We start from the raw sequence: 12,514 nt of genomic DNA on the forward strand, positions 1-12,514 counted from the left end.
CTGCTCAGCTTACAGAGTAACTGACCAGTTGGTGTTGCTTGCTGGGACTTTCCCATACTCTGGGCTCTTAAGGGCATTGCTTGAGTGTTAACGGCTTTCAGCTGGGAGTCTTTGCTCTGTGGCTTTTGTTTTTCCATATGGAGCATTCTGCTGCATTCCTGTGGAGAGATGGGTTAAGCACAAGGCCCTACAAAGCTACAGTTTTCTGAAACATTGAACAACTCTCATGGCTGCTGCTAACCTCCTTGGAGTTCTGCTTTCTGAGCTTCTCGTATTCTAACGCCAGTTCGTAGCAAAACTTTCATAACTGCATGACTTGTCATTTAGATAAAACCAGTTCTTCTTTGAGTGGTCCCCTGTGGGTGCTCCACTTGGGGTGCTGATGTGTCCTTGCACCAGCAACCGGAGACTTCTCTATCAGTTTCTGCCATGCTGCGCAGGTACCGTAGTGCCCTCTAGTGTCGTTGGAATTGTTGGGCGCGTGTGCGGCTTGGCCCCTCAGGTCCTTCTCTACCGTCCTCAGCAGCAGACTGAGCCGATTGTTCTCTTCATTTCTGTAAAAAAAAAAAAAATAGTTAAATACTCTGTTTTAATCCTCAGTTTTCTCATCTTCCAAGTTTTTTAGCACTATTCTCCTCCTCTGTCAAGTTTTAAAAAAAAATTCTCATTGCGGTTCGCCGCTTTTCCCCAACTCCTCATGCCCGGCTCTCCGGGCTTTAGAAGGTATGAATCATGTCGGGATGCCATGCCCATTTTGGATGGGCACTCAATGTATTAAATGCCTAGGGGAGGTACACCAAACTCAAAAGTGCCTCCACTGCTCCAAATTGACAGTGAGGGCGCGCTGGGACCGAGCCAACAGGCTAAAGACACTCCTATATGAGAAGTCCCTCCGTCCTTCCTTGGAAGACTCTCCTACGGCTTCAAGACCAGTGCAATTGAGTATGGGTATGGAAAAAAATCACCCCTCTACCCACTCTAGTCTTACGACCTCCAAAACGGGTCTTTTTCCCGACTCCGTTGCTACCCTCGGCACCGTCAGCCGTACGGGTCAGCACCGAGGATAGGCGGGGAACCTCCAGTACGGCACAGTCTAAGGCGTCGGCACCGCACAAAAGCGCTCACTCAGAGCCAAAGCAGAGGTCAACGGCATCAACTGGTATGGCACCGGAGCCGCCCTTGGTGCCGATGGCACCAGCAAAAGATCGCATGGCACTGAAGCACCACACCAAAATGGCACCGAGCCCGGCGCCGAAGAAGGCCCGTGCCGATATACCACCACCGAGCACTACGGCGCCAGAATGATCCTCGGCACTGCCGCTGCCAGTACCGCCACCATCCAAACCGCATCGTCCTGCACCGACTGAGGGGTCTGAGTGATGCTGGTCCCCGGTACGGAGCCATAGCTCATTAGCACCACCTTCCCCAGGCTCCTCCATCCATTCCGTGAGGTCCCGATGCTCTTCCATCGCTTCTTGATCTCCCAGTGACATCAGCATCGAATCAAGGAGCAGGTTTTCCTCCCAGCACTCTACCCTGGCACACAGACCTCCATCCTGGCAGCCGGCCCCGGTTCAATATGCATACCCTCCCCCTCTGCATCCTTGGTATGCACAACAATACGCCTACCCACCTTTGCCATATACCACCCAATGGCAACCGTAGGATCCGCGTCCTAAGAGGAGCCACCATCGGGCCTCTTCGACTATTTCCAGGCTGCCGCCTCCCTCACACCCCGCCACAGTATTGGCCACTGAACCGAATTCCTCAGCCCCCTCGGAGGCACATGACTCTCTCTCTGAAGGGGAGACCAGAGCACTCCTCCTCTTCCCTAGATGAAGCGATCACAATTGAAGTCCCACCATCTGGTGATGATGCTAAAAAAAAATTCCAGGACTTGTTCAAAAGAGTAGCTATAGCTCAGGAAAGAGCCCTCCAGGAGGTATAGGTGAAACAATATCGCCTTGCTAACGACTATAACCATGCTAACTACTTTAAGCTCCAAGATCTGCTCCAACACCTTCCGGAACACAAGAGGCCAACCTTGCTCAGTATCATGCAAGAGGGCCACACTGTCTCCCGCACAGCCCTACAGTCCTCCATGGACGTAGCAGACACTGCAGCTTGTATTACGGCCTTGGCGATTGTCCTTTGCAGAATTTCCCGGTTACAGGCATCTGGGGTACCTAGGAACCTACAACAGAAGGTTTAGATCAGTGGTCCCCAATGTTTTGGGGCCGCTCACGCGCTGCGCGTACGGGGGCGGGGCCGCTCACAGGCCACGTGACTGCGGGCGGGGCCAAGCATGTGCTGCACGCCTGAGGTCGGCACCGGCATGTGCCGCGAGCCCAGGCAGGGGCTGCCCAGGTTCTGCCCGGGCAGGGGCTGGCGTGGGCACGCGTGGCACCCCCGTGGCCGGGGCGGGGGTCAGGGGTGGCACCGGCACGTGCAGCGCCCCTGGGGGCAGGGCCAGGGCCAGGGCCAGCACCAGGGCCGGCAAGGGCATGCGCGGCGGGGGCGGGGGTCAGGGTCGGCACTGGCACGCGCTGCACGGCCAGGGCTGGCCATGCGCCCGGGGCTGGCACCTGCTGCACACCCGGGGGCGGGGCCAGCCCAGGTTCCTCTGCGGGCGCACGTAAAGGGCCTGGCGGGTGCCATGGCGCCCGCGGGCACCGGGTTGGGGACCACGGGTTTAGACTACCCTTTGACTGAACCAATCTTTTCACAGCTAAGACCAATGAAGTGATGCATTCCATGAAGGACTCCCGTACTACTTTCAGGACCCTGGGAATGTACACTCCTCCGTTTAAGAGAACTAGGTACCAGCCTTTACCAGCGCCTGAGAGAGCCTTTCAGGCAGCAGCCCAAATATGATTTCTGCCCGAAACCAAGAACTCAGCAGCATAGACAACAACGACAGCAACACCTCTCGACTAATCCACCACTGAGCAAACAGCAGGTTTGAAGGTCAGGTCGAGAGCCAGGAAGCCAATCCACTGCTACTGCCAACCAATACTCTTCAGTTCCACCATCCCCTCCGGGCCTTTTTCTACCAATGGTCTCTCATCACTTTGGACAAATGGGTCCTGGAACTGATTCAATTCAGTTACACTAGCCCCTTTACCTCCCTCCCTCCAACCACCCTTTTACCCCATCCCTCTTCAGGGACCCCTCTCACGAAACCATTCTCCACCACAATTCCATGGCCGGGGTTTCTACTCAACTTACTTCCTTACCCAGAAGAAGACGGGAGGGTGGCAACCCATCTTGGACCTCAGGTGCTTCAACAAATACATTGCATACCACCGTTTCAAGATGGTCACTCTCACAACAATCATTCCTACACTGGATCAAGGTGATGGGCTTTCGGCTCTCGACCTCCAGGATGCCTATTTTCACATTACAGTTCATCCTGCTCACAGACGTTTTCTACGGTTTACGGTAGGCACCCAGTACTAGCAATACCGCGTGCTCCCATTTGGCCTTTCCACTGCCCCCAGGGTGTTTTCCAAAACCCTGGCAGTCGTAATGGCCTCACTTCGGCAGCAAGGGATCATAATATTCCTGTATTTACATGGTTGCCTCATAAAAGGTGCGTCCTTCGACGAGACAAAGGCCATGACAGACACCACAATAGCCCTTCTACTCAGCCTCTGGTTTCACATAAATTACGCAAAATCCACCCTCCTGCCAATGCAGAGGCTAGAATTCATAGGCGCCGTCATTGACACTGTCACAGCAAGAGATACGCTTTCCGAGCACAGGTTTGCTACCATACACAACCTTATCCGCGTGGCAGATTCGGTTCCAACTGTCACGATCCTCAACTGCCTCAAGATCCTCGGGCACATGGCCTCCACGACCTACGTTGTCAAATTGACCAGACTCCATGTGAGACCGCTTCAGTGTTGGCTCACGACGGTTTACAAGCCTTCCAGAGACCAACTTTCCAAACTCGGTCATTCCTCCACTCATCATCAACTCCCTGCTTTGATGGACAACTCTGCAAAACATATTACAGGGCATTTCTTTCCAGCATCCACCTTCCACTCTCACAGTTATAACAGATGCCTCACTCGTGGGGTGTGGGGCCCACTTAGGGGACATCACAGCCCAAGGCAAATGGTCATTCACAGAGCAAACCTTCCATATCAACCTCCTCGAGTTACGGGCGGTCAGATATGCATGCCAACATTTCAGTCAATATATAGCACACAAGTCCATTATCATCATGACGGACAATACCACCTGCATGTACTATATCAACTGTGTTCGGAAGCTATCAAGTCCTGGAACTGGTGCCCGACACGCAGGGTCACCCCTTTGGCTGTTTACTTTCTGGGCGTACTCAACGTCACAGCGGACGCCCTAAGTCGTACATTCCAGGGCCAACACGAATGGGAGCTCAACAAACGTGCCCTCACTCCACTCTTCCTTCGCTGGGGCCAACCAGATGTAGATCTCTTCATCACAAAAAACAACAGGAAATGCCACCTTTACTGCTCCAAAGGAGCCCTGGGGAAACATTCCCTCGGCGATGCCTTTTCGATCACATGGGATGCCCCTCTTCTTTACGTGTTCTCCCCCCTTCCCGCTCCTACATAGAGTCCTCCACAAGATCAGGACGGACCAGGCGCGGGTCATACTAGTGGCACCTGCGTGGCCCAGATAGACGTGGTATCCTTGCCTCCTCAAGATGGCAGTGATGAACCCTCATCCCTTCCCTCTTCACCACGACCTTCTGTTGCAGAACCACGGGTAGGCTCTCCATCTAGACGTTCTCAAGCTCCATCTCCACGCCTAGCTCTTTCATGGCTCCAGGATGCTGAGATTACCTGCTCGGAACAGGTGAAGGACATACTGATTAACAGTAGAAGACATTCCACTAGAAGAACTTACTTGTACAAATGGAATCAATTCTCTCACTGGTATGGTTGAACATATGCAGAGCTCGCTCCAGAGCTCGCTCCTTTACCTACCTTACTGAACTACTTACTATCCCTCAAACAGTCGGGCCTAGCACTCAGCAGTATCAAGGTCCACGCCGCCGCCATAGCTGCTTTTCACCATCCCACGGATGGCGTTGCTTTCCTCGCTAACCCGTTGACCAAACACTTCTTTAAGGGCCTACAGAATACCTTTCCTCTCGTCCGTCCACTAGTCCCCGACTGGGACTTGAACCATGTTCTGAAAAGCATGACAAAACCACCATTCGAACCTCTAGCCACCTGCTCTTTGTCTCATTTATCTATGAAGGTATCCTTCCTCGTCGCTTTTTAAGACTCTTAACATTTTGTTTGCTTTTTTTAACTGCTGCTGCACGTTGAGTGGATGTTTTCAGAACTATCCACAATGATTCCAAGGTCTCTCTCTCTTGACTGGGTATAGCTAAATTAGTCCCCATCATTTTGTACGTATTGGTGGGATTATTTTTTTTAATGTGCATTACTTTGCATTTATCAACACTAAAATTAATTTGTCATTTTGTTGCCCAGTCATCTCTATCTAGTTTTGTGAGATCCTTTTGAAACTCTTTACAGTCTGCTTTAGTCTTAACTTTCTTGAGCAGGTTAGTCTCACCTGCCAATTTTGCCACCTCACTGTTTTACCCCTTTCTCCAGATCACTTATAAAATAGGTTTGGTCCCGGTAGGGACAAGGAGCCTACATGCAAATTCCAGGTCATTGCATATGCATGGAGGGTCTTGAGGCTGAGAGGGCACAAAATGGGTTGTCTGTTTAATGGACCCTGAATCCCTTGGGACTTCTGGGTGCAACGTTAACTTGTATCGTCAGTTTTATTGGTTTCCAGTAGCGAGAGAGAGAGAAAGTGGTTTAAAAACTAGAAAATACTATAAAGTCATAAGAATTATCAGTGGGACGTGGAGCGAGGTGTGGTATTTGAAATGTTACTAAATATCTTTTTTTACCAATGAGTAGATTTCAAGGTACAACAATCCCTTTTTAATATAAACTTTTGGAAAAGGGACTTCGCTTTTTTGAGACTGAGGAAAACTCACATTTAATGTTCTGCATTTTTACATTGAACTGACTTTTTTTTTTCTTTTTCCTCTGCAGATATTGCTGTATAGAAGATGCACTATTACCGATACTCTAATCCTGAAATCAGCTGTTGGTACAAATATCTGCTTTTCAGCTATAACATCATCTTCTGGGTGAGTGAAAACTTTCCTCCTGAAGTCTTCAGTCTGAGATTTCGCTCACTGAAATGATGCCTTTTTTAGCATGTGCACATCACTCCGAGACAGTGAATGGCATGGACCAAATGGAGGCTTTTTTTATATGATTGAAACTATCAAACTCACTTCAATTCCACCTTAAATTGGAAGCAGTCAGATGTCCAGACAGCGTCGTCTTGATTTTCAGCATATCAGTAGGGTCACTCTAATACAAATTATAGAGGCAAAAGGGTGTTCTCTGCTCCAGCGAGTTCACAATTTAGATTAGAAAAACAATGTAAAAGCACAATATACTGCTTGAAATGTCCGTCTGAATTACTGAGAGGTCATGGCGGAGATGTCGAGGTCTACAAATTGATTCAGACTCTTCTCCGTGCAAATACTACTTGTATAGCCTCTTCTGGACACTTTGGAACTTCCGGAAAGTTCCAAGTCTGTGAGTTGAAGAATAGTTATGGTGTGGGAACTTATCAAAGATATTGTGAATATCAAAAACATTCTTTTGAGTTGCTTCCCTACGGGGTCCTCCACTTCAAATGTGCATGCATCTCTCAAGCCCTTGGTAAGCTTTTTTTCTATTGATAGGGTGTGTTCAGCCTGTTCATGTGCTCTGTGCAACCTCCTCCCACACCCAAAGTTGCCTGAGTGACCTCCCCTTGGTTCCTTTGCTGCTGCCTTAGCCGGAGATGGAGCTTTAGCATGTCTGCTTTGTGCTTGCCTCAGCATGTTGTAGCTTTCATATAGTTTAGTTTAGTGTGTGTTAGTTGATGTGTTAGAGCTAGGTAGTAGAGAGAGGTTTGGCCAAGATGGGTCCTTTTTTCTTTCCCTCTTTTTTTTTTTTTTTTTTTTTTTTTTCCAGAGAGCTTATTTGGCCTGGCTGACTTGAAACACTTGCCTGTCTCTTTTTGGGAGGCTGTTCAGGTCAGCAGCGGTCAGTTTAAGTGTATCCATTGCTTGGGAGGGTCCCATACATTTTTGGAGGTAACTGTTGTTTAGCTCTCAAATCTAGAACAGACACTAGAGCAAATACTGCACCAGGTACGTAACCTCTGGTTATATTGGTCTGTGCTGGTTCTTATGGCTTCTAAACCATTGACCTGACTCTGACTTAAACAGGGTCATTAAAAGAGGCACAGAAGATGGCATAAACCCATGCTTGTTATTTTATACTGCATTCATATTAAATTAGGCTTAGTTCATTAAATAGCCTGACCTTTCAACATCTCTGCCTGCAAGGTGAGAAGATCTCTTAATCAGAAGTTTATTAAAGACCTCAGAAAGACATTGCATTATGGCCAAATGTCAAGACAATGCAATAGGAAGACTGGCATAAATTACTCAAGTGTCACTTTAGAAATCATGGCCTTCTCCTAGATAGGTTGGGCTAAAATGACCACTAATGAAACAGGTGCCAAGTGCAGGTGCCCCTTGTGCTAATATAATTTAGTGACGTATGCAACTGGTCTAGTACAATGATGCTAGCTCTTCAGAACTTTGCTAGAACTAACTTAAATGCTGGAGTTTTCTGGGGAAGAGCTGAAAATGACTTATTTTTTCCTTCCTTTCAGAGAAACTTGATGCCAAGGGTATAAACGAACATTTTCCACTAAAGTTAGTGGAGGCATACTAACTTATATCAGCTGGGGCTCTAGCTATAATGGAAGCATCTCTTGTTGGTGACCCTCCTTGTTTAGTAGGCAGTATCTTTTGCCTAAGACAAATCATTTTTAACAAAAACCAGGACCTCTAAACTGTGATACTGTAGATGATAGTTCACAATAGAACGAGTAATCTGGAAAAAGGAGAGAGATTCTCCAGAGGGTGATTTTTCTGTTTTCCATGATAACAGTACGAGAGTCCTAACTTTCAGTAGTATGCTTGTTGTGTATCTGTCAAATCATTTGTTTTTGTAACTTGACAGGATGAATGTACACCACTTGAAAAGAATCAGATGTTTCAACATTTCCACAAGACTATCAACTATCTGCAACTCAGTTTTTCCTCTCATTTCTTCCATTTTTTTTAAATCACTTGTTTTCTTCACAAATAGGGTTGCCAGGTATCTGGTTTTGAACCAGACAGTCCAGTATTTGAGCTTTCTTTTTGTTGAAACCGTCTGGAAACCCTATTCACAAAGGGTAGAACCACCTTCTGGTACCCCCTCTGTTCCCAGCCTTTCTAAAAACTTTCCTTTGCCTTACCTCTTGGCTTTGCTTACTAGAATGAGAGCTGATTCTGAGAGATGAAAAAGCAAAGACTTTTAGCAAAGATTATTTCACATAAAAGGGCCGAGAATTTAAGCAGCATGGTTTTGAGCTACAGCTTTTCACTCCACCTCTGGATCACTGTTTAGTGTTCCCCATGTTGAATTTTGGAGATGGAACAGTCGAATCTTTGCACTTTTCCAACTGAATGTTTTGGGGCTTGCATTAAAAACTGTGTCATACTCTGCTGGTAAATGATGGTACCTAGGACTAAAACATCCTTGATAAGATGCTACAGATGAGTCACCATATTGTATGAAAGGTTATTTAATTTGGGGGTGAGTGCACATACCTGCCCCTTGGTCCTGTTGTGGGGGCAGGGGACTGGATTTAATGATGTCTCAGTAACTTCCAGTTCTAGTATTCTATGAGTCTTACAAGTATTTTGCCGCTGACCTGGAGTTCTGTTGAATAAAGTCCGGAATATAGTGGTTAGGAAGGTCAGGTTGTGCTTTGGCAGTGACTTCAGGATTTTGCTTCCTTCTGTGGATCTGGCCAAAGAGGTAAATATAACGGGACTGCTCGGAAATAGTGATAATAAAAAAAATAACATCCTAAGGTGAGAAAAACACCTCAGCAGTCCAACACTGGAATTTAATTTTAGAAAGGGGGGACCTACACAAAAATGAGGAGGTTAGCTAAACAGAAATTAAGAGGTACAGTGACAAAAGTTAAATCTCTGCAAGCTGCATGGAAACTTTTCAAATATACCAAAATAGAAGCCCAACCTAAATGTATACCCTAAATTAAACACAGTGAGAGAACCAAAAAAGTGTCACAGTTGCTTAACAACCAAATAAAAGAAGCAATGAGAGATAAAAAGGCATCTTTTAAAAACTGGAAGTAAAATCCTAGTGAGGAAAACAGAAAGGAACATAAACTCTGTCAAATTAAACCTAAAAATATAATAAGAAAATCCAAAAAGGAGTTTGAAGAACAGCTAGGCAAAAAGTAATATTAAAATGTTTAAGTACTTCAGAAGCAGGAAGCCTGCTAAACAGCCAGTGAGGCCCTTGGATCATCAGGATGCTAAAGGAGCACTTAAAGATGATAGTCATTGCGGAGCACTAAATGAATTCTTTGCTTCAGTTTTCATGGCTGAGGATATTGGGGAGATTCCCAGACCTCAGCCATTCTTTGAAGGTGAAAAATCTGAGGAATTTTCCCAGATTGAGGTATCATTAAAGGAGGTTTTGGAACAAATGGACAAATTTAACAGTCACAAGTCACCAGGACTAGACTGCCTTCACCCAAAAGTTCTGAAAGAACTCAAATGGGAAATTGGGGAACTAGTAACTGTGGTTTGTAATCTATCCTTTAAATCCGTTTCCGTACCTAATGTCTGGAAGATAGCTAACATGATGCCAATATTTAAAAAGAGCTCTAGAGGTGATCCTGGCAATTACAGACGAATAAGTCTAACATCAGTACTGGGCAAATTAGTTGAAACTATAGTAAAGAATAAAATTGTCAGGCACATAGATGAACATCATTTGTTGGAGGAAAGTCAACATGGTTTCTGTAAAGGGAAATCCTGCATTACAAATCTACAAGAAAAAACAACAAATAGTCTGGTAGCACTTTATAGACTTAACAGAACATGTAGATGGTGGTATGAATTTTCATGGGCACAGCTCACTTCTTCAGATGACCGGAGTGTTCGATGTCTAGGACCAAAATAAATAGGGGAGCCAGGAGGGAGGGTGGAAGAAGGGAAAATCGGGAGGGGGGGGGAACAAGAAAAGGCAGTGGGTAAAAGAGTTGTTTGAGGGGGGGTCAACAGACATGTGAACAAGGGGGATCCAGTGGCTATAGTATACTTAAATTTCCAGAAAGCCTTTGACAAGGTCCCTCACCAAAGGCTCTTAAGGAAAGTTATTTGTCATGGGATATGAGGGAAGGTCCTCTCATGGACTGATTACTGATTAAAATACAGGAAACGAAGGGTAGGAATAAATATTAAGTTTTCAGAATGTGTATGCCCCTTGACAAAACCCTGTGTGCCGAAGGGAGTCTCGTCTGGAGAATGTTTAGAGATGTCCCAAAGGCTATTTTGACAGGAAGATCAGAATGAGGCATATTGTGGTGCACCTTGAAGATTCCTTCCTAATTCTGCTCCTGATCTTTAGCAAATGGCGTTACATTATGCTTACAAAAATACAGTACAGGAGGCCCCTGACATGTGATGCGATTGGTTCCGGGGAAGGTGTCTCAGGTCGGGAGCATTGTAACTTGAACCCTCCTTTACAATAGGCACTACGCACCATTGTATATGCGGGCCAAGGACATAAGTCGGGGGTTTCCGGCCCCTTCCGCACTTACAACCATTTTTGTAAGTGCAGGGGCTCGGAACTCGGGCAGTCGTAAGATGGGGGGGGGCCTTCTTTAATTAGTAGAAAACCATAGGAGAGCCACACTCAATATTTTTGTACTGAACTTGATAATGATTTGTTTCAGGTCCAATTTAGTACAAAATGTAGGATTTATAAAAATTATCTTAAATATGAGTCTAATATTAACATTGTCATGTTAAAGGAAAATGTTTTTTGAGATTTTTAAATCACAGCTCCTCTTCTTTTACTCTGCTATGCAGTGGTTCAAGGAAAGGAATAGTCAGCACCTTGAACAAAAAAGGACACCCAGAACAGCAGTCCCTGCTCTTGGAGGAGGAAAGCAATCATGTTGTTTACTGACCACAAGAGCAACTCCCTAGAAGGGGTTCAAGGAGTGAAGAGTATATTTAACCATTTCTCCACTCCTGCTAAATCACCAGTGTATAAGTTCACAGCATAAATATGGAGAAGTTAGATAAATATTCACATTGGAAGTTTGTATTTTAAAGTAGTGCTACAATCCAGAAAGCATTGGAAAGACTGATCTTGAGTGTCAACTGGCAAAGGACAAGGAGCTTTGTTCCACTCCATCAATAGGAATGTTTCTGATCATACCCCTAGACTGCCTGTGAAGCAAGATTTCTGTGTACCTGCCCCATTGCAGGTGGTGATTGAAGGACACAATTTAGCCCTGTCTGTTGAGAGGTAAATTGGATTTTAAGTCTTTGCTTTTAATCATTAAAGAGTGTTGCTGCTGACAGAGGAGGGAATTCAGAGAGGGCTTAAGACTGATTTTAAAAGTAAGTGTGAGCATGATTGTCTCCTTTCAGAGAATAATTGTTCTCAGTGACAATGGATAATTCAGTGACCCTGGGAGACAATCCTACCAAAGAAGAGTGCTTGAGATGCAGCCATGTTAGTCTGGTCTAGCTGAAACAAAAGACAGAATTATGTAGCATTTTAAAGACTAACAAGGTGGTTTATTAGGTGATGAGCTTTCTTGGGCCAGACCCACTTCCATTGGCCCACGAAAGCTCATCACCTAATAAGCCATCTTGTTAGTCTTTAAAGTGCTACATAGTTCTGTCTCGTTTCTACCAAAGAAGAGGTATTTTTTCTGAACAGAATATAAAAAGAAAATCTAACCTTTCAGAGTTGTTACAGATGGATAACCCCAAAGACAGGAAGGGTGCAGCTGCTGATTTTTTTGAATTTCCTGTTTTCAGAGGTGTGCCTAACTTTTTTGCATCCAGCCAGCTGCATGGTCCAAGATGGCGGTTGAGTCTATCAGGCAGACGCCCAAAACAAACTTCTCAAACATGACGTGGCTCACTAATTTACAGCCTTGACATGCTGCTTGTGGTTTAAGGCTGTTAGCACAGAATATCATTAACAGACCTTTTTTCAGCAGTTATCAATTGGGCATTTAAAATCTTACATGAACTTTGAAAACCAGGAACTCCTTTAAATTTTCGCAGTTTGGCAGCCCTGTGAATCTCCTTTCATTCCACTTCGATGAAATCACTGGGGTAGGTCAGGTACGTCAGCATATTATAGAAACTGCAGTGCCTCTAAGGCTGGACCCAATGAGGTGCTAGGTGCCCTTTCCTCTGATTTGAAGTTGAACATCTTGAAGGATTAGGAGAGAACCATCTCTGATGTGTCATTTGATTTTACCACAGTGGCTGTATCCACTCCAGACCACGTAGATAGCAACC

At 45.7% G+C, this 12,514-nt stretch overlaps 1 protein-coding gene across 2 annotated transcripts in view; it reads left to right on the forward strand.

Annotated features, from left to right (window-relative positions):
• Positions 1-12,514, forward strand: part of TSPAN14 (tetraspanin 14) — a 91,952-nt gene that overhangs the window by 38,462 nt on the left and 40,976 nt on the right. For both annotated transcript variants that reach the window (XM_075934797.1, XM_075934796.1), the window contains exon 2: positions 6,078-6,175. In XM_075934797.1, the coding sequence (XP_075790912.1) occupies positions 6,095-6,175 (81 nt within the window). In that variant the 5' untranslated portion in view covers positions 6,078-6,094. The remainder of the gene's footprint in view (positions 1-6,077; positions 6,176-12,514) is intronic.

Source organism: Pelodiscus sinensis, chromosome 8 (assembly GCF_049634645.1).
Source record: "Pelodiscus sinensis isolate JC-2024 chromosome 8, ASM4963464v1, whole genome shotgun sequence".
Lineage (NCBI taxonomy): Eukaryota > Metazoa > Chordata > Testudines > Trionychidae > Pelodiscus > Pelodiscus sinensis.